This window comes from Symphodus melops (assembly GCF_947650265.1).
Source record: "Symphodus melops genome assembly, chromosome: 19".
In the NCBI taxonomy this organism is placed as follows: domain Eukaryota; kingdom Metazoa; phylum Chordata; class Actinopteri; order Labriformes; family Labridae; genus Symphodus; species Symphodus melops.
In genome coordinates, this window is record NC_136709.1 from 15,726,736 (window position 1) to 15,746,408 (window position 19,673).

The 19,673-nt window shown below is 42.0% G+C and overlaps 1 protein-coding gene across 12 annotated transcripts in view; it reads right to left on the minus strand.

Moving 5' to 3' along the window:
• syne1b (spectrin repeat containing, nuclear envelope 1b) overlaps positions 1-19,673 on the minus strand; it is a gene marked incomplete at its 3' end in the record, with an annotated part of 76,161 nt that overhangs the window by 53,546 nt on the left and 2,942 nt on the right. For 3 of the 12 annotated variants that reach the window (XM_079369353.1, XM_079369349.1, XM_079369354.1), the window contains exons 1-28: positions 14,443-14,961; positions 13,258-13,319; positions 10,094-10,189; positions 9,293-9,376; positions 8,397-8,489; positions 8,004-8,182; positions 7,691-7,887; positions 7,070-7,179; positions 6,620-6,670; positions 6,435-6,467; positions 6,070-6,177; positions 5,854-5,991; positions 5,200-5,364; positions 4,996-5,108; positions 4,663-4,831; positions 4,475-4,571; positions 4,355-4,375; positions 3,828-4,030; positions 3,501-3,665; positions 3,217-3,369; positions 2,978-3,121; positions 2,511-2,678; positions 2,205-2,363; positions 1,955-2,119; positions 1,564-1,698; positions 1,237-1,395; positions 831-1,039; positions 34-142 (exon numbers count right to left, since the gene is read on the minus strand). In XM_079369353.1, the coding sequence (XP_079225479.1) occupies positions 34-142; positions 831-1,039; positions 1,237-1,395; positions 1,564-1,698; positions 1,955-2,119; positions 2,205-2,363; positions 2,511-2,678; positions 2,978-3,121; positions 3,217-3,369; positions 3,501-3,665; positions 3,828-4,030; positions 4,355-4,375; positions 4,475-4,571; positions 4,663-4,831; positions 4,996-5,108; positions 5,200-5,364; positions 5,854-5,991; positions 6,070-6,177; positions 6,435-6,467; positions 6,620-6,670; positions 7,070-7,179; positions 7,691-7,887; positions 8,004-8,182; positions 8,397-8,489; positions 9,293-9,376; positions 10,094-10,189; positions 13,258-13,319; positions 14,443-14,518 (3,561 nt within the window). In that variant the 5' untranslated portion in view covers positions 14,519-14,961. Of the gene's footprint in view, positions 1-33; positions 143-830; positions 1,040-1,236; positions 1,396-1,563; positions 1,699-1,954; positions 2,120-2,204; positions 2,364-2,510; positions 2,679-2,977; positions 3,122-3,216; positions 3,370-3,500; positions 3,666-3,827; positions 4,031-4,354; positions 4,376-4,474; positions 4,572-4,662; positions 4,832-4,995; positions 5,109-5,199; positions 5,365-5,853; positions 5,992-6,069; positions 6,178-6,434; positions 6,468-6,619; positions 6,671-7,069; positions 7,180-7,690; positions 7,888-8,003; positions 8,183-8,396; positions 8,490-9,292; positions 9,377-10,093; positions 10,190-13,257; positions 13,320-14,442; positions 14,962-19,673 lie in introns of those variants that run through there. The other 9 variants (XM_079369358.1, XM_079369351.1, XM_079369355.1 and 6 more) reach the window with 8 other exon arrangements.

Here is a 19,673-nt window from a genome sequence, read left to right on the forward strand (position 1 = left end):
CAGACGAGGTGAGGAGACGGCTAACAAACTCACCATGATGGTGGTCTTCACCTGGCCATATTTTCTGGGGTCGTTGGCTCGGTTTCTCAGCAGCCTCAGCTGGCTTTCTTTAGAAATTAGCCAGCAGGAGAGTTCAGCATACCTGATTTACAACAGAGGGAGAACATTGTAATGAAACTACATAAACATGTGTTTGTGAAATAAAAGGTTGCACTCCTACAAATTGCAAAGTATGCTTTTATTCTTTTTCCCACTGCTTAGCCATTGACAATTGAAGCACTTTCTTCAATACGTTCTATTTCAATTAAACAATTTAACAATTGCTGACAATATTTCACCCTTTTTCATAATATTTGAAAACACTGTTTATGATCTAATACAACCACAAATGGAGAATAGAAGCATACAATTAGAGATGATAGCTGTTATCATATATTAGGGCTATAATATGACCGCAGGAACTGTCAATGGTCTGGTTCGAGCTCCTTTCTGTTTACTGCTCTGGTAACTATGAGCTTGTTTGTGTTAACCATGAAAACAAGGATGGAGCGTAATAGGGAGTCTTTGTGTTGTAGAAATGCTGCAGTAGTCAAACGTTGCATTTGTTACTCAGCTCGTCTCTCTCTCTCTCCTCGTCTCAACTGAATGACAGAGTCTAAACACGACTCATCAGGTGGTTAATGAACAAAACAGCCTTCTGTTTCTCCAACAGTGAGAAAAAGGCCAAAATCCCACAACGTACTCTCTGCATGTCCCTATCCAGAACGAACGTATGAAACGTATTCAACATCTTTTAAAGAGGACTAAAACAAACTAAAGAGATGTTGAACCTTGTGTTGTAGTCCTTCCATTTATCTTGATGCTGCATTAACTTCTGATGGGTGTCCTCGATCTCCTCTCGGACCTCGCAGACGTCCTTTCTTGCTCTTTCCAGGGTTTGGTGGACAGGGTCACCCTCAGGGAGTTTTTGGCATATTTCCTCCATCAGTTGCAGCCTTTTCTCACAGATAGCCTGGGGGCCCTTTTCCCTGAAGAAGGCCTACAATACGACCAAAAACAATTCAAAACTAACCACCATTACGACATTAAAGCATACGTTTTTATTGTGTTTTACTGCTGCTGGTTAAAGACACAGTCAGAGACTCAGTCCATCAAAATCTTCTACACAGCAGTGAATAAGAACTGAATCAATACATGACTCTCAGCCAGCCAGCCGACCAGCTACTTGGTGCTCACCCTGTGCTCCTTGATCAGCCTTTCACTTCCCATACTAGCCAGATGGCGGTTCTCCCTGGTCACCTCTGCTTGACAGTCCTGCAGCAACACCATCAACTTGCTCTTCTCCACCTCCACTTTAAGATGAAGGAGGTGAAAAGGGGAGTCTGTTTGAATATCCTGCGAATGAAAAATGCGACAATGACAAGGCCAGATTAAAGCAATTTGTGTTGCACCTTGTTGCGGGTCTTTGTCGACTCATGGATGAGGGATGTGTGTGTGTTTGCTGACTTTTCATAAGAGATTTATCTGCTGGAGTAAACATGTTTTTCAGCATGTGCCACTGACCTTCCAGTGTTTGTGCAGTTTCCTGACTGTTTCTTGCAGTGACTGCTGCTCCAGCTCTGGCAAAATGTCTGTCAGCTCATCACAAGCCTTGAGGAACGAATTCAAGACCCTCTGGTCCAGCTGACCGAAGAACTCCTGCAGAAAAAACAAAACTTTATGCTGACTACGAAAAACCTTATTAAAATACATTCTTCTTATTTTATATTCAGATAAGAACACACTCCTCTGTGGTATTAGACCAAAATAACACAATGCATGCACAGACTTAGTAACAAGCGAATACCAAGAATTTTTAGGCGTCGATCAGCACCCTTTAAAAACAGTGAAATGTACCGGTACATGATGGTTAAAGAGCTTCCTCCACAGCCTTGCGGAGGGCCTCTGTTCTTACTGTGTGTTTCTTGAGCAGCTCCTCTGGGTTGCCTCTTTCTGTCAGGCAATTCTGTGCCGTTTTAAGAACCTTCTCGAGCTCTACCCGTGACTCATCAAACCTCTTCATGAGGCTGCTGTTTGCCTCCACATGCTTGCGCCACTCTGTAGAATCCTTTATCATGGCCTAGATACAAAAACAAATATATATAGATGGTTAAATGGCCTAAAAGCTTAGTAGAATGGGAATGAGCCTCAGAGGTTTACTGTACCTGTGATGAGGATTGCAGGTCTGACACTCTCTTCTGCAGCAAGCTCATGTCCATGTGCTGGAGGGTTTTACTGCTGTTCATTATTTTCTGGATGGTCTGGTGGTTTTTCTCTATGGCAGTCAGACACTTCTTACAGCTGTGTGTGAAGGTCGCCAACTCCTGCAGCAATCAATGACAAGCAGGGTGTTCGCCATTTATTGCTCTCTTGAGGCCTTGACTTTCAGTGTGAAAATTTCTTTCTTTCATTTAAACGAGTTCTATTAAACTCGGCTGAAACTTGTACAATATTGAAAGTGAATGAGTCACCTGGCATTTCTGTTTAAAGTCAACAGGTCCCTCAGAGTCGGTGGTGCTGGTGATATGACTGGCCTTTTCCAGAGCCTGATAGAAGCCTGTTATGTTCTTCTCCATTTCTTCCAGTGGCGGCAACAGAGACTGAGAGTCCCTTAGCAAAGGTAAGCATCTCTCCCTTACCTATGAGAAGGGGAGCACATTGATTTGAAGCGAATCACAGGTAGCTCTTTGATCATTTTGAAAACAAAGCTGTGCACTTTTTATATGTGAATGTTTGAGGACAACTTATTTTCTTATTGTCACAATTCTTTGAAACAATAATGTGCACGTTATTAGCATTTGATTAAATGTTGTCTGCCCTTAAAATACTGTATATATCAAAGCAAAGCAATCTGCAATGACTTGCTTCTCAATCATGGGCTTAGTGTTTATTCAGAGAGGTTTATTCATCTCACGCGTGTACTTTAAATTGTCCACACCTTGCTCAGCTGCTCTTTGACAGAAGCCATCACCTCCATCATCTGGGAAACTTCCTCCTGTGAAGTGTCTTTGGTCAACAGCTGAGCAGTACGGCTGGCTGCCTTACAGGCGGCTTCCATAGCTGGCACTTTGTGCTTGATTTCCTGCAGCGAGTTGGGTTACATGGATAAATGATTTTTCATCGTACAAAAGAGAGATACATCTTAATTTAACCTGCTGAATACTCTAATCTATTTACCTCAACATCCTGAGAGAAGGCTCTGACGTTCAGGAAAGAAACTTGGACAGGAGCATTCATCTTCTCATTTGTTGCATCCATGAACATTTTGAGGGTATTAATCCCATCGTGGTAGTCTTGCCTCAGTTTATCTACCTCGTCTGCTCTTGCATACTGCAAACGATAACAGAGCAGGACAGAACATGTACGTTGAAAAAAACATGAAGCTGATGTAATTCAAGTATCTTTACAGATTTATTTTCATGGTTGATTTTTTTTTTTTTTTCAAAGAATATTGTATTTACATGTTTGACTTTGACAAACAGCTCCCTCCACCTCCCGTTCAGAAGAAGAAGCTGCTGCTTCAGATCTCTGGAAACTGTTTCATCGCAGGTCTCAATGAGGAAATTCCCGGCATCGTTCATGTCCATGTGCTGCTGCACCCAGTGAGACAGGTTTCTAAAAAAATCCTGAAAGAGGAAGATAAACCAGATAACAGAACTATTTATTATGCAAGGTACACACTCTCAAATGTTCCTGTAATGTCACTTTTTATAGTTAAATAGCAGCTAAACCTTTATACTTCTATTACAAATCTTTTTATCATAACTAATATATTTGGTTGTACTTACACGTTTGGCATTCTCTGACTGATTGAGCATCTGCTCAGCGTCCTCTAACCAGGCCTGCAGAGCTGCTACTGTGCTACTGTACTTCTCCCAGTTAGAGATCACCTCTTCCAACATGCTGCGCACACTCCGCACCTCCAAAGCCAGGTTCTTCCACTGAGCTGTCGCCTCATTGAGGAATTTACTCACCCCTTCTGCTTCATCGACTGGAAGAAGAAAAACAGGAGGCGTTCAGTGTCGTTCAAACTAATTTGAGTATCAACTGTGATTGATGATGTGTGCTGATTGAGGGGCCAATGTTGCCGATGCTTCATTATGTTAGGTCAGAGTAGTCGCGTGCTAAAATAGCATTCCAGCTAATGCATTTACTGTTGCTTTTTCATGCATAATGCAATATTGTGAATTTTTCAGTTCTGGGGATTAAAAGAAAGTTAGAAAGGTAAAATGCAGTTGCACATGACAGGAAGAAATGGCTCAGGAGACGGGCAGAGTTCAGGTTTTAATGATTGTCAGATAGTATTTGGACTTACCTTTGTTACAGGTCTTAGACCCTGTAACATGAAATTAATAACAAGACTATATTACATACAAAAAAAAAAATTCAAATACACACAAACTTAAAATTGTCAATAAACAGAAAAGAGTCTTACTTGAACTGTCAGACTTGACATAAACCTCTGCAGCTTGTTTGAGGCCCGTGTAGAGGATCTCATACTGCTCGAAGAACCTGTGGCCTTCTACAAAAGTCTGGAATAGAAAAGCAAACGTGAATATACAGACGAACAAGTTTCCTCGAAGTCCCATTGAATTATGACAACCATCGATACTTGGAACGTACAAGGTAGGTTTGCATCAGCAGCTCGACGGAATCCCTTCTGCCATATTTAATGATCCAGGACTTGAGCTTTGACTCAGCTAACACCAGGAACGCCATGAGGCGATACTTCATTTCACAGAATTCCATTTTGATCAGGTGAGCGTGTGATGAAGTGGACACAAAGTTGAACCTGCATATCAAAAAGATATTACATGAAGTTGTAGAGAAAAACAAACTTTTTTTATTTCCTCTTTTTTTTTTGTAGCTGACGTGACGTTTATATGAACACAACATTTATAAGAAATGAATACACAAGATATCACGTAATCCTAATAACTCTGATGGTGAGTTTACCGTTCAGCCATATCTTGGAGTTGTTCAGGTGGAACAGGCACCCCGTTCACTGATCTGTCCCGGTGGATCTGTTGGAAGGGTTGTCTGTGCGATTCCAGGTTCTTTAAAACCTCCTACAAAATGTACTCACATGTTTAGCATGAAGACATGAGCTTATCCGTGAACAATATCTGTAAATGATGCCACACGTGTCTCATGTGTTACCTTATGCTGCTCGAATTTCCTGTGGAGAACATTGGCCGTCTCTTCGTGAGCGTGATGAACGGGGATGTCCTCTCTCAGGGCCATCTCTGCCCTGTGCAGCCAGGCTCCAATCACTCCCAGGGGACCAGGCAGGGACTTGTCCAGATGGATGTGCCAGTCCAGCAGCTGAAATTGACATCCATTAATGACCCCGCTCCACCAAAGCAAGATCTCACACAGTCGAGGCGGTGACGCAGAGCCAAACATTTCCACATGTTCACAAGCATTTAGGCTACAAAAGCGTTTCATGCCAGTCGAGGCGAGCTGCGGATGTCCAGAAGGGCAGAGTGCCCGGCGAACAAAAACTCCTCTGTTCCCATCTACTCCCCGCTGAACAAACTCTGATTCAAGTGCTTGCACCCCACTGAACATTCAAAGGCAGCATGTGAGGAGAGGAGCCACGGCCCTTGGGTTTAATGTCATGATATGAAAACTATCAAAACAGAGATGTAATTTTCGAGCAAAGGAAAACATGAAAAACAACAGGAAGATCTTTTATTGACCCTCAGGTTATGTTTAGAGTATGATTAATTATCGTAGCTATTTTAATTCATGTTTTCTTTGTGGCTGGTCTGTGAATTATTCATGTTGAACAAAAGTATGCAGTACAATTACCCTGGCAGACACACGGTCCCACGCCTGTTTGACCAGAGCCTGGTCGACAGAGAGCTTGCCATCTCTGTGGATGGGCTGAAGCAGCGGCTCGGTCTGCTTTTTCTTCATTTCATACTGCACACGGAAGCTCTTAAATGCCTACAAAACAGACACGTAAGTGAAATAAATACATTTCTTTGTCAAAGCACCATGTTACATCACAGTGCACTGACTCACCTGATATTTGTCTGTGAGGTTTCCCTCTGCTCCCTGGGCCCGCAGCACGTCTCTCTCCAGCTGGTCTAAAAACACCTTCAGCTCTCTCAGCATCTTCCGCTCCTCTCTCTGTCACAGTCAAGGAACATGGAGCTTAGACTCACAGGGTCAAACTGATTTGAATCCTCAGTTTATGTTATCAGCATGCCAGTATGTTGACATTCCAGAAACACTTCATCAAATCAGTTTAAAGAACAAAACACACAGTTAGGGTCTTGAAATTAAGAGTTGTTTAGTGTTAGGAAGTAGTAAAAGAGGAAAAGAAATCGTTTGAACTGGTTTTTCTAGATGTCTATTATTTAATTTGTTAACTTAGTGAAACATACCTCAAGCATTTGTTCTATATCATGGGCACCAAACTATCCAGGAAAGCAGCAAGGCACACAAGAAGATGCAAAGACCACAAAAGGCATTAGAATAACAAGTCAGGAGAGTAAAGTTAGGGGGGAAGGGATGAGAAGGGAAGCCACTCCAAACTGAAAGCATGCAGCTGTATGACCTGAACTCTCACCTGCAGTACCGGCACTGAAAGTGCAAAAGTTGGAATTGAGCCAAGAAGCAGCTTAATGTGCACAAAGAAAATAAGTAGATGGAGAAATCAAATGAGTGTAAACAAAATGAAGATGATTATATTTACTGCCGTGTTCATGCTCAGATCGTTCTGATTCATGTGGCTTTACGTAACAGATCATGCTAAAAGAGCCGACACGAGCGTGTGACAATAAGGCTAAATCAAAGCATCCTCTCGTCCCAAAAAACAAGCTGTTAGATCTCCACATGTGCTCATTTTCTATGAATGATGAGACTAGAGGGTGGCAGCTATTCAATAAACAACTTGGACAATTAAAAGACATTAAATTAAATATTCTGCGGCACAACAAAACATTTTCCCAGAAATATCCACGTTCAGTAATGTCACTTACATGTTGAATATTTAGTATGGTAACTTTAAACAAAGTACCTCATCATGTTGTCCATCAGTCTCTGCGTGGTGGGGGTTCGGGTAGTGCTTGAGGAACTGAGCCACATACGTCATGATAGATTTCTCGTCTGGCTTGTCTACATCCACGTCTAAAGTGAAACAAAATAAGTGAAATAAGTGGTCCATCAGACGGAGCAATATCAAGTGCTAAGTTAATATGACAAGTGTCTCGCATCCTCGAGATGTTAATCTCTTAAGTCTTGACAGCTAATTATACACGTCTCATCTCCATCCGTGGCCTGATGTTTCGAGAAATCGGGGTCAAACCCCCGTAAAAGTGGAGACGTTTCAGTGCAGCTCTTTTGCAATAAAGCGTCACGACTCTGCTGGTGAAGACAGGACTGCAGAGCCACTGCAGCCTGCTTCCTTCCACACACTAAAACTCAGCCACAAGAACACACAGGACTGTAATCCTCTTTAGGCTGTCAAGCATCTTTCAGCCCACAATTTGTTCGAAGCAATCATGCAAATTAATTGAAATTAACACAATACCATGAATCTTACATTTCACAGTAGCTGTTGTTTTTAAAACAATGACTTAAGGTATTTATGGCTATGTTTTTCTGCTACTGTGAAATCTTCTGCAAGAAGAAAAGCTACCTTCTGGATCCAGCAGACGGGGAATACCGAGCTCGTTTTCTGCTAGTGCAAAGGCTTCCTCCAAATTCTCCCTGTTGCTCCTCCTCCTCACCACCTGCATGTCCACCAGGTCTGGCCTGATGGCGTGCACCACCGACTGGAACGCAACACCATCACGCCAGCTGGGACCAAAGTCCTTCACCTCAATTCCATGATGCCTAAAAAAACACATACATAAGCATTTTTCTTTTAACAAATAACAAAAAAAAATATCCAAATATGTAACATATTACAACATCTGGCAATACAAAAGGTCATCTAAAAGGGGGCATACTTTGCTGCTGTGCACTGCACCCATCTGAGCAAGGCCTTCTTGGCATTGCCCTGAAATTTGGGAACAACCTTTCTCTTCATGGGAGGGCTTCCCGTTTCAGAGCTGGTTAAACTCTCCACAGAGGAGTTGCTGTTGGACAGGGCCTGGAGGGCTGGCAGATTACTGGTCAACTCCTCAATCTAAATGAAGAACAGAAATAACAGGAGAGGAAGAGTTTGTACGGTGACCATAGCAACGTCAAACAAATATGGCAGAATTCCTTGTATGCAGGCATCTGAATTGGCAGTTTTGAGTCATTTAGTCCAGGAGTTTTTCGGGTGTTGGGTTTATTTGTAGGGTTGGCACTCACAGAGGAGAGATAACAGTAATTAAGCCCTCTGGTTTTAAAGTTACCTGGAAGTAGAGGATAATGGTCCATATCAGGCCAAGAACGATTGATGGTCGTCCATCTGCGATATCCGTGGCATGAATGTTAACGAGTTTGATCTGGAACAAATGCCAAGTAGAGGATTATTCCAGAAATAAGTACCGTCTAGACAATCTGGAGGGTGAGTGCCAAAGGTGTCCATTTATTTTCATTCCATTTAAAAGTTGCACACTTGATCCTGCTTAAAATCTTCTATTTATTTGACGCAGATCGGAACTTTAATACAGTCAAAACAGAAAAGTAGAAACAGTTAGTGAAAAGGAAAAAGGAGCACCAAACACAAGCAGAGGTGACACAGCACTGCAAACCTCACTGCACAATATGCCATGTTGACATGTCTACATTTGAGCAGCTCAGATACATCATAAACCAGGGCTCGGGCCAAAAGGCATCAAAATGCATGTCCGTAAAAAAAAAGAAAAAAAGCACAATGTCTATATTTAGGTTTCCTAATTGTGTTCAGGACTCATCATGCTTTAAATCAAAAGAATGCATACAGTATAAGATCACACAGGGCGTTTAATGGTGACTGACCGGAGATCCTCGATACACACACTGAAGGCACACATTATGGGAGAGAGATCACAACAATGTAAGTCCTCAGGGAGCTCGCATGAAAGTGGGACACAGGCTTCATAGAGCCAAGAGTACAGAGGACGGTTACGTAATCAAGAAGTCCTGTTTCTATCTGCTGCTCGTCTGAACATGGTGCATGTTGGACACACACTCAGACCTCGTTTGCACCAACACATTTCATTAGGAGCTTTCAAGCTCCCCCCTACAGTTTATATAGTATGATATTTACATTTGAAAATGAACGGCATGTTTAAGTAGGAAAATGCTGTTGTGATGGATCGGTTACCTTTCTGCCTTCGAGGAATTTGAGTGCAGAGCCGATGTTTGAAACCCAGTGGATCCTCTTCAGCTGGCGGCCTTGCTCACGGGGCTTCAGACAAGGAGGACAGAGAGAGAAAATTTAGGCTGCTTATTTCAACCTCTTACAGCTGCAAAGTATGGTCAGACGGTATCGTGTCATGTTCGCCAGGTTGCACAGTCGGATGGTGAAGGTGGGCAGATAGAATAAGCAGGGTTTAACATTAACTGATGCGCACCAAAGCTGAATAAGACAAGGAGTGGGAAAAAAACAAAAAAAAAAAACATCCTGTGCTTTAAAACGCGAGTGAGACTTTGATGAATTTTAGGCTGAAGCGAAGCAGCAGGGGTGAACTCCTGAAAGCATCAGTGCAGCTGAGCCGAGGCACTGACTCATTTGCTGAGCATCGGCTTCAGAGGACGAGGCAGTTTATTTCAAGACAGTTCTGATTACTAAATCCCTCTCAGAGTCTGTGTGTTACTCTGCACATAAAGCAGACAGGGGAGAGAAAAACAGACAGTGGCTTAGATCTAATCATGGCTGTGCACTGATCCAGAAGTGTAAAGGGCAGCCACACAGATTGTATTTCTTTGTTGCATAATATGCAAATGTGAGATATGATGATCTATTTGCATATTGACTTTTACTAAGACATTATGGCTGCATGATCTCAAAACAGCTTGTTGATAGATCGCGGCTGAATTGGAGTTATGCCGTCTGAGTTCAGTCTGGATAATATTCAATCAAAAATGTGAGACACGCAGAGTGGATCAGGTGTGTAGTACTTACAAGTCTCTGGCCAGACAGAACCTCCAACAAAGCCAGGAGCTTCACCCCATCTTTGATGTCCTCGAAAAGGTCGTTAATCTCGAGTGGCGGTTTGTACTGTGAAAAGAAATCCTGCTTTAACAGCACTGAAACTCAACAAATGACACATATCATACTGACAGATGAATCCAGTTACTTATCGTTCCAGGAATGTCACATTGGGAATGCTCGAGTGTGAGAGGATATTGGTATTCGAAACCATTAGCAGGGGGAAGGAGAAACCAAATGCTGTTTGTGAGAAACAGGCTTGTTAGCAACAAACAGAGAGCCTCCCTGCAGCTGAAAAGATGGTGCCTTTTTCTCAGCAGTGGCTCCGTGCCCAGACCTGAGGCGATGGTACTTTTTTTTAACCCTACTCCCGACACAATATCCACACATTTACAGAACGGTACAATCAGATGAAGGACACATTCTTACCGACAGCGAAAACACAGAGATTTCAAAGGAAACACAGGTTCATTTATTTGTTAGAGCGAAGCTTTAATTAAAAGGAAGCTCAGCGTGAGAGTTTTTAATTTGGCGTCCCATACGAGCCATTTCATAAACTGGACAGATTCCATGACAGGATCCAGTTAGAGGCGAGAGTCTGTCGTGTTCCTCCGTTCAGGTGGATATCTCCTCTTCCTGCCTGTAGTTTAGAGCTACACTCTTTTTTAAACTTTTATCAAGTTGTCTAAATCCTCAAAAAGACAAGACAGTATACCTAACAGCTGATCCAATGACGAAGATCAGAACAGACATTTTTTTGGGACATATTCCCGTGACATTTTTAATGGGAGACTATGACTAACAACTTAAATACATCCAGTTGCATAGCTCATTTAAAAAGCATACAGGAAGAATCACAAAGAAGTAAATAAAGGAAAAAAAATTTTTTAAAACACATCAGTATCAGTACAGGTCCTTTTTCAATCTCTACAATCAAACACCTACACAGTTTGGGTGAAGGTCAGTCAGTATTGTCACATCACATATACAGTTATACTTTGGTGGTTGCAGATTAAATATACTTGAAGCTGAGAACATAACACTCCTCTAATCTCTAATCCTCAGACTGAAACATAAATGATGCTTTTATGTGCAATCTAAAAAAAAAACAGCATCTCTAATATGAAAATGATTCCGCTACGGAAAATCAATTAAATGTCGAAACAACAGAGTCACAAGATACCCACTCACACTGGACAAACTGTGAAAATCTCTGGAAATGTGCTTAGTTCCACATTATCACAGGAAATGGTCACAAAGGCTAAAGGAAGAGTTTGACAACTGGAGGAAGTTAAACAGATAACAGTCTGAAAAAGGAGGAGGTAGGGTCAGCTTTCTAGCCACCGCAGAGCTTCCAATCGAACCGATGGTCACATCAAGCTGATCCATTGTTTTACAAAAGCAAATTTATGCACTAATTAGAAAAGGCTTACCAAGTACAAATACTGTCTGACTATGTGGGAGCTCTTCATGACATTAGTCCTTTTGGTATGCAAAGTGAGTGAGCTGGAGCTCAGTGCCTGAATAACAAAGAATAGACCCACAGAGCGTCTCTGCACTGTGCCCACCACATCACTGAGATTCTTCGGAACTTTTAGATCAAGCTGAAGAAAAGATCCGTCCAAACTAAACTCTGTGTGAGATGTTCAACTCTTGAACCCTGTGTTGGTCCGTGACTAGTTGAAAACTCTGCTGAGTCATCATTACACGATGAGGTCATTCTGAGCTACACACTGATCTTCACTTTCTGACGTATTAAAGGCCTGAGGGTCGCTTCAATTCAGCGTTCATATACTTGTCAATATCAGGGTGGTCATGAACACATCACGATCTTTACGATAAACTGATATTTTGCTCTTTGTATGAAGAACAAAAAAAAGTCTTCAGTGTCTAATCATTGCTACATTTCCTGGGGTTAGATGCAACTTATCAAAATAAATAAGTCCCTGATCTGTTCCCATACCTGCAGTAAGATAGAACTGCAACAACAAACTAAGTCATTATAAACAATCAAATCAAATACCTATAACTATTAACTATTTGCATTATTAATTAAACAACCAATATGAGTACGCCAAAAAGCAAATGATCTAATTAAAGCTTCTTAAATGAGAAGATTTACCTTTTTCGGCTTTCATTTAAAACGCACGTCTTTGTGTTGTGAAAAGTTAAGACAAGTTAAAATCTTCAGGGATTTAGGTAACAATGTTCACAATTTTGAGTACTTCCTAATCAACTTTGAAATATAAATAACAATTTAAAAATGTTGTACATGAAGCCCTGTCACGTATCGTTTATTAATTAAGGCTCACAGTGTGATGTCATGCAGCATGGCGGCAAGTGTTATTGTTGTGTGTCATTTACACGCATGCAGGTCAGAAGCAGCCTGCAGGGATTTGTCCTCACCCTCTCGCTCTCCATCTGCACACCTCATCACTGTCCCTGCCAAAGCTTTCCACACACACACACACACACACACACACACTGACATGAATAACAAAACACCCACATATGCACAACCCACACGCTCACACACAGTACTCAAACACCTAACACACTCGAGTTTCTCAACAACTCCATTATGATTCCCACGTACAAATGCTCCAAGTGAGCGTCTTTAAAATATGTCTGTGAGATGAAGCCTCAGCTGAGCAGGAGAGCAGCGAGCAGCAGGAGCTTTTCAATGTTCAGAACACAACAGAGGGGGTGCTCCTTCTCCGACGCTACATCCAGCAAACGTTCAAAACAAACTGTCTTCCATGAACCGTGATTTGATTTGAAATGATTAAGTAACGAGGTAAATGGCCTCACTATCTTCAGTTAACTTGACAAATCCAATCATCTGTTGTCGTGCCGTTTGGGACCGTTACTGTAGTGCGTTCCCTCCATAGGCATGACGAGTCGGAAGCCTGAAACACCACCAACCAAGGAGAAGCTACACAGTCCTGAGGAGCAATAAAACAGCCGAAGAGACTCTGACCATAAAGGCCAACGTGGCACGGCTCTCAACTCACTCCTGATGTAATCACTTTGACAATTTGTGTTCATATGAGCCTGTAAAGATCTCCAACCGCAAGTCAAGTGATTTATGCCGGGCCTGTAACGTTTACAGAGCACGGATGGAAACTCACGCTTACCTTCGCTAAATGAGAATTGATCCATTTTGTGAAGGTTCTCTTCTGCACTGCCTCTTGCTCATCTGAAAAAAAAGAAAAGCATGGAGAACATGTGAGCACAAGACGGTTGACTTTCAGCAGGAAGCTAAAACCGAAGACTTGAAGAGCAGGTGATATGTATAATCCACACGTAGCGTTTTGGGAGGAATGCAATCAGGACTTGATGAGATCACAGACTTGTTCTCTCAACGACGAGGCTGCTTATCGATTCCTGATGCGGTTGGATTGATAACACATGAAACGTGAATCCCTAGCTGTAACTTTTGCCAGCTTTAGTCGGACTTCCCTATGCCAGAATCGTTCTCAATCTAGCATCATACCATGTCACTTATTGACGCTGTTTCTGGAATGTAACGGGCACGTTACTTAACACGACTTCTGCAAAGATTAGATGTTGTGAGTAACACAAGCTTGCCAGTGTTGGCATAATAAATTCTCCCGAAGAGAGCTTTTGAAAAGAGGTCATGTGAGGAGATTAGAGCATGAGTGTGGAGGGGGAATTTCTGCCTACACATGCTGCAATCCCTGGCTGTGTTCAGTATTAACATGTGTGATTGTTTGGGTCACCCCCCCACCCCCCAGCCTCTTCTGTGGTCTACTTAATATATTCAGCCACACTGCCTCATGCATTATGCAACATGTGTAACAAAACAATTGATTTCTTTGCCATAGTGGAGCTGTTGCTGCGTCGAGGACGGATTTTTAACACCCTGTCATGCATGCCGGCAGGAGCGTGCGGCACACTGCAATCACACACACACTCACACACACACACACACACACACACACACACACAGAGTGGCCATTTTTAAACAGCCACCCTTAGAGATGTAGACAGTGGTCACGTGTTTAAGGAAGCAGTCCCGTCACTATACAGGGAGCAAAGGCTTGATGTTAACCTACAGGCAAACGCTTCATCACTGATGCACGGGGGATGCCCACTGAAGCGTAGCACACACTAACACACGCAGATGCAACACACACATACACACACAGCTGTGTTTGTGCAGCATTATACTGGAACTAGTACATGGAGAAGGGATTCACCTACAAACCATTAGCATATGCTATTTTTCTATTTATATCCCCGGTTAGCTCCGTATGTGCACACAGATGACAGATGAAGGGTGCTGCTGCCCTACTTACCACGCAGATACTGAAAAAATCCAGTCACCAGATTTAAAGAAGTCTTCCTGACAGTTACATCCTTATAGTGAGCCATTCTATAACCCACTCTCCGACTCCCTCCCTTTGCCTTTCATTAGCTCCAGAGTACATAAATGTGTTATGTGTGAAAACGAGATCCACAGTTAAAAAAAAAAAAAATCAAGCATCAAATCCCAGAGTTGTCCTTTTCCCTTCTTCTCTCCAGTGGGAAGCAAAGCAGATCTGGCTGCCTGGTTTCCCCCCCTCCTCTAGTTGAAGCAAAAAGAGCTGCTGGAGGCTGGGATGGAAAACGTCCCCTCCTCCCTGACACTCTCACACACAGACACACACGCGCACACAGACACACACACACACACGCACACACGGACTGCAGAGGAGAAAACCTCTAGCAGCCAGGGTCATTTACAATCCCATCCTTCCATCTTCCTGTGTTTTTGCCGTCCAGAGGAGCCATGCCTGTGTGGATGTGCACAGCCCCCGCTGCACTGCCTTGCTGTATCATCATAGCGTCTGAGGCTGGAGAGAGAGCAGCCAGAGGCATGGCTCATCCAATCAGGATGCGGGTGGCAGTGATGTCACAGCTCTGGCTGCCTGCATTATACCGTGTGTACTTGTGATGGACAGGGGGGGGAGAGGTCTCGTTTTTCCTATAAGATTAATCTAATCTTCAATAATACACACTTTAAAAGGAAAATATTTTCTAAAACAAAAATGATTTAAAAAAAAAATCTGTTTTAATTCTGTTTTGAATCTTTTGGCTGTAAAAATCAATGTAAGTCCCTATGGGTCCATTAATTAAGAAAAGAATAAGAAAAGATTAAAAGACTGCTGCACCATGGTGCGACCAATCTTAATAATTAATGCTGAGGCTGAATGATCTACCACCTGCTCCCCCTCGCACTGCCAGTGCTATTGTGACGACAAAAGCAGACACACCCACTTTGGGATTCCCACTGCACACACGGGAGGATCATGTAAAAACAAGGACTAGAAGAAGCACTTCGGCTCTGACCGGTCGGTTTCTCTTTCAAAGACGGAGCTCTGAATACGAGTCACTCGAGTGAATACGTGTGGTAATGTACTTCATAGCTGATCATCTCCTGCAGAAAAAAAAATCCCTTTCTTCTTTTAAGACCACCACCAAACTAAAAGCTTTTCTGATATACTAAAAATAGGCCTGAGCCTGTGTTTCTATTCTTACTGCTCTACAGACCGCTCGCTGGTGGAGCTGGCCCAGAAAAGCTATTTAGGTGAAAATGGATTTTTTTTCTTACATCAAAACAGCAAAAGGTTGAAAGTAGCAGCATTTGAAACATGTTGACAGCTATGTGCAGAAAGAACAATGAGCTTTGAGAGATACTACAACTGATGCTCACAGTCATTTACAAGAAGATATTCCCCCCCCAAAAAAGGTTACTTAAACCTGTTAAACTCCTTATTTATTATCAATTCTACTAACAAATGAAGATTGTTTTAGTTAGATAGATAGAAATAGGTTAATCTATCATTCAGTTCAGTAAGCTTTATTGGCATGAATGTAAAACAGTCACTCTGCATTCACTTTTATCTGAATGACTGGGGTTAGAGGAAGCTTTCTGACATGTTCATATTCATGTACATTTGAAGTCTTTTAAGAGAACTGATGAGTAGAGTCCTATAAATACTGCTGATGTCACGTAAGCACAACAGTGGATGGTGAAAGGTCATCATAAAAAATAAAAAAAACGGAAAAAAAACAAAACTGTCCAACCCAGGAAAAATCCTCTGCTGCAAAGGAAGTGATGTGTTTTTGTTTCCATCAGAAGCTACGAGGGCTGGATTTCATTTGAAGGCGTATGCATCAGGGCCAACACATGCATGTTGCTCCTCAAATCCAAACAATCAACCAAGTGACAGGTTCAGCTACAGTATGCTCTGATTCTGAACATCAGGGTCAAAAACAGCTCTTATTTTGTTGTTACGTTTTATAATTAGCTGTATGAGTTGATATATCTATCCATTTTTGAAAGATTTATTTCAGGGCTGTTTGCCTTTTTCTGATTGGACAGTGAATGGAGGAGAAAACTGTGGAGAGAGAGCTGGGAATGAATCTGACTTGAGCCTGAGCCGCCAGCTTGGAGGAGCAGGCCTCCATACTTTGGCTGCTAACCGCTAGTTAGTCCATCAGCACCCCGAGCTGATAAGATGTATTTACGCTCATGTTAGCATCTGATAAAATACCTCTGCTGTGAATTAGCAGTTACATACAAGAATAGAAGCGACAGGATGATTCAGCTACTGTATCTACTCTGGAGCTGTCCAGAGTCCTGAACACATACATGTATGGACCATTAACTTCTCATCATAAATGTGTGTCAGGCTTGACACTCAAGCTCTGCCAAGCATGAAATCCTCACGTAAACCTTCTCCCCATCACTGAGTCATTATGTCCAAGTCAACTGACTTAATTAAGCCTGATGTAGCACTAGCAGCTAAGTGGCAATTAAAAGTGGAAAGCCCAACATCGAACACCACACAGAGTACCAAACCACTAAAGCATCTGCCATTCACATGAGTAAAGGAGTACTTAAGGTGATCTTAGGACAGATGATACCTTTGGCAATACTGTACTAAAGGTGCTTGGCTTCACTGGACTGTGTGGGTCACCTGGGAGCTCTGTAAAAGCCCACTCACTCTGTTGTTGTTCCATTTAGTGGAAAGCAGCCCTACTTAGGCTCTGACAGGCAAACAAGAAATGATTCTGAAGCGGTCCATTCAGAGCGGCTTGACAGGGAGGTTTTATTGCTGACTGGATGGACCCCTTGCTTTCAAAACAAAACTTTAATCTAATGTAAAAAACAAAGCTGATAAATGATAGCAGAATCTTATAAATATAGGACAGGGTTTGTTTTACTCAAGTCAACAAAAAGCCTGAGGGAGCTCGGCGCAGAGTGCAGTGGGTTGGTGGTTCTCTCTTAATGAGATCATATCGTCGTCTGTTCCTGGCAGCTGTTCGTGACACTGGAGAGTAGAAGCATCTCTTACAGCTGACAACGTGCACGCTTGTCTGTCTTTTATTCGCCTTTACTCCACCTGTGACGTGACGACTGTGCACCCCTGTTTAAAATAGATTTAACAATGGATGGCTCTACTTCAGTGGTTGGATTATGACCTTTTTCAGAACTGAATATCCTGTGTTGATACTGGGAGCATGTGCCCAATTGGAAGGTACCTGACAAAACAGCGTGATTTTTTTTAGAGCTTAAAAAGCAGATTTATTGATTGGAAAAGATGAATAGGTAACTTTGAGATGGTTGACTAATTTACCAAAGTCATTTTTATGGAAATAAAATCAAAATTCATTCCAGTTTCTCAAATTCGAGGATTTCTTCTGTCGCACTAAACTTTTAATTTTAAAGAAATATAACAGTTGGGTGTAAAGAAAACACAACATTTAGAGGTGACACAATGGCTCCTATTGAGATAGGTATCCATCACTTTGTTGATTGGATCATTTTTGACTCTGTTAGTGCTTTGTTTATAATAAAACTCACAGTAACATTGCTTTTAATTACTGAGACATTTACGTCTTTCTTCATTTTACCACATGCCTGCGTTGCTCCCGCTGCTTCATTGTGCGGAGGACGATTGTGCATAAATGAAGTCAGTTAATACACTGACAGACACTGTGCATAGCAGACTCAGAATGTGTAAGTGTCGGTCTTCATGAACTGTAAAAGCGCTTTGAGTTGTCAGAAGACTAAAAGAGCACTGTACAAGCAGAAGTGCCATTTGAAATGATCTCCATCTGTGTGTTGTAATGAGAGGGGAAGTTGTACAACTATCGCTTTTGTTGAATCACTACTCTGTTAAGACATCTCAGGTTTTATCTGTCTGTATGCACATACTGTAACATCTGAATTCACGGAATCTGATGTCACAACAAAACCCTTTAAAGGCCATATTTGATCATTTCCTGTTTGACACACAGCCTCAGCTCAACTGAAACCCACACTAACAGGCGGGAGGTAAACCCCGAGGGCATTTAAGGACCTGCAGGGTGTGGCTACTCTATCAAACCAATAGTATCTGTAACATGATGACAGCAACAAGTGCAAACGAGTGCCTTTGGTGGAGCTTTGAGATGATTCAATATGATTTAATACACACTGACGCCGTCACACGAGCAAGACAACCAGTGTGTTTCCAAACATGTCTAGACTTTCTGATGTCTTGTCACTTCTTCCCCAGAGGGAACACTGCTTAAGTCAAAGCAGTCTGATTTTCTCTACAGGAAGCATTTAAAGACAGGAAGCTGCATCCGATCACCAGCAAGAAGTTTTTACAGAGCACCAATGACAGCTGGCATGATAACGTCCTCCAGATGTGGCTTGCCACGGAAAGCAACTTCCTTGACGTGAAACACACGACAGTGGCTGGCACTTTGCATCGCACATTATGCCATATATGCACTGCTCAGCGGAAATTCCCCCAATATTGAAGTTGACTGATTTTTCAGATTTTGTAAGATGGGTCACAGAGGTACATTTAGCCATTTTCACTTATATATGTTTTTTTCTTTATTTCTTAATATTTGCACTGACTGTTGGAGCGCAACTTGGTGTTTGAATTTAACCTTGCTGCATGTCGTACAACACTCAACTAAAACACAGCAGGAGGGACAGCTACATAAAAGAAAAGCATGATTTTTCAGTGGTCATATGATTAGTTAGAGAGTCTGCACATATTACAGTATTATAGGAGTGATGGAGTTCTGCTGTTATGGCCAATTCTCTTATTTGTGTGATAGTTTGAATTTAGAAAACAATCTACTGTACAGAAGCTGTCAGAGGATGTGAAGGATTATAAAAGGACAAAAAAAAAGTTCCAAAACCATGAAAGTTTTTTTTTTTTTTTTAAAGTTATGAACTTTGAAATCCACCCTGAAAGACACTGGGAGTGAGCAGAATAACCTACACTTGAGTTGATGTTTCTCTACCTTGGTTTGGTATTTAGTTTGTGTTCATGACTTACTCTGTCCAGCATTATAAGTTGAACTCACTTCCTGTGATCTTCATTTCAGGGTGGCAAAATGAGCTCACACACACACAGATGATGTGTGTACAATATATTTATACATATCAATAATGAGGCTAATAGAAATACATGAAGCAGTGAACAGGAAGCTACGTGTCTCTAGAGCCGGAACTGGGCAGCAATGGCAAAACCAC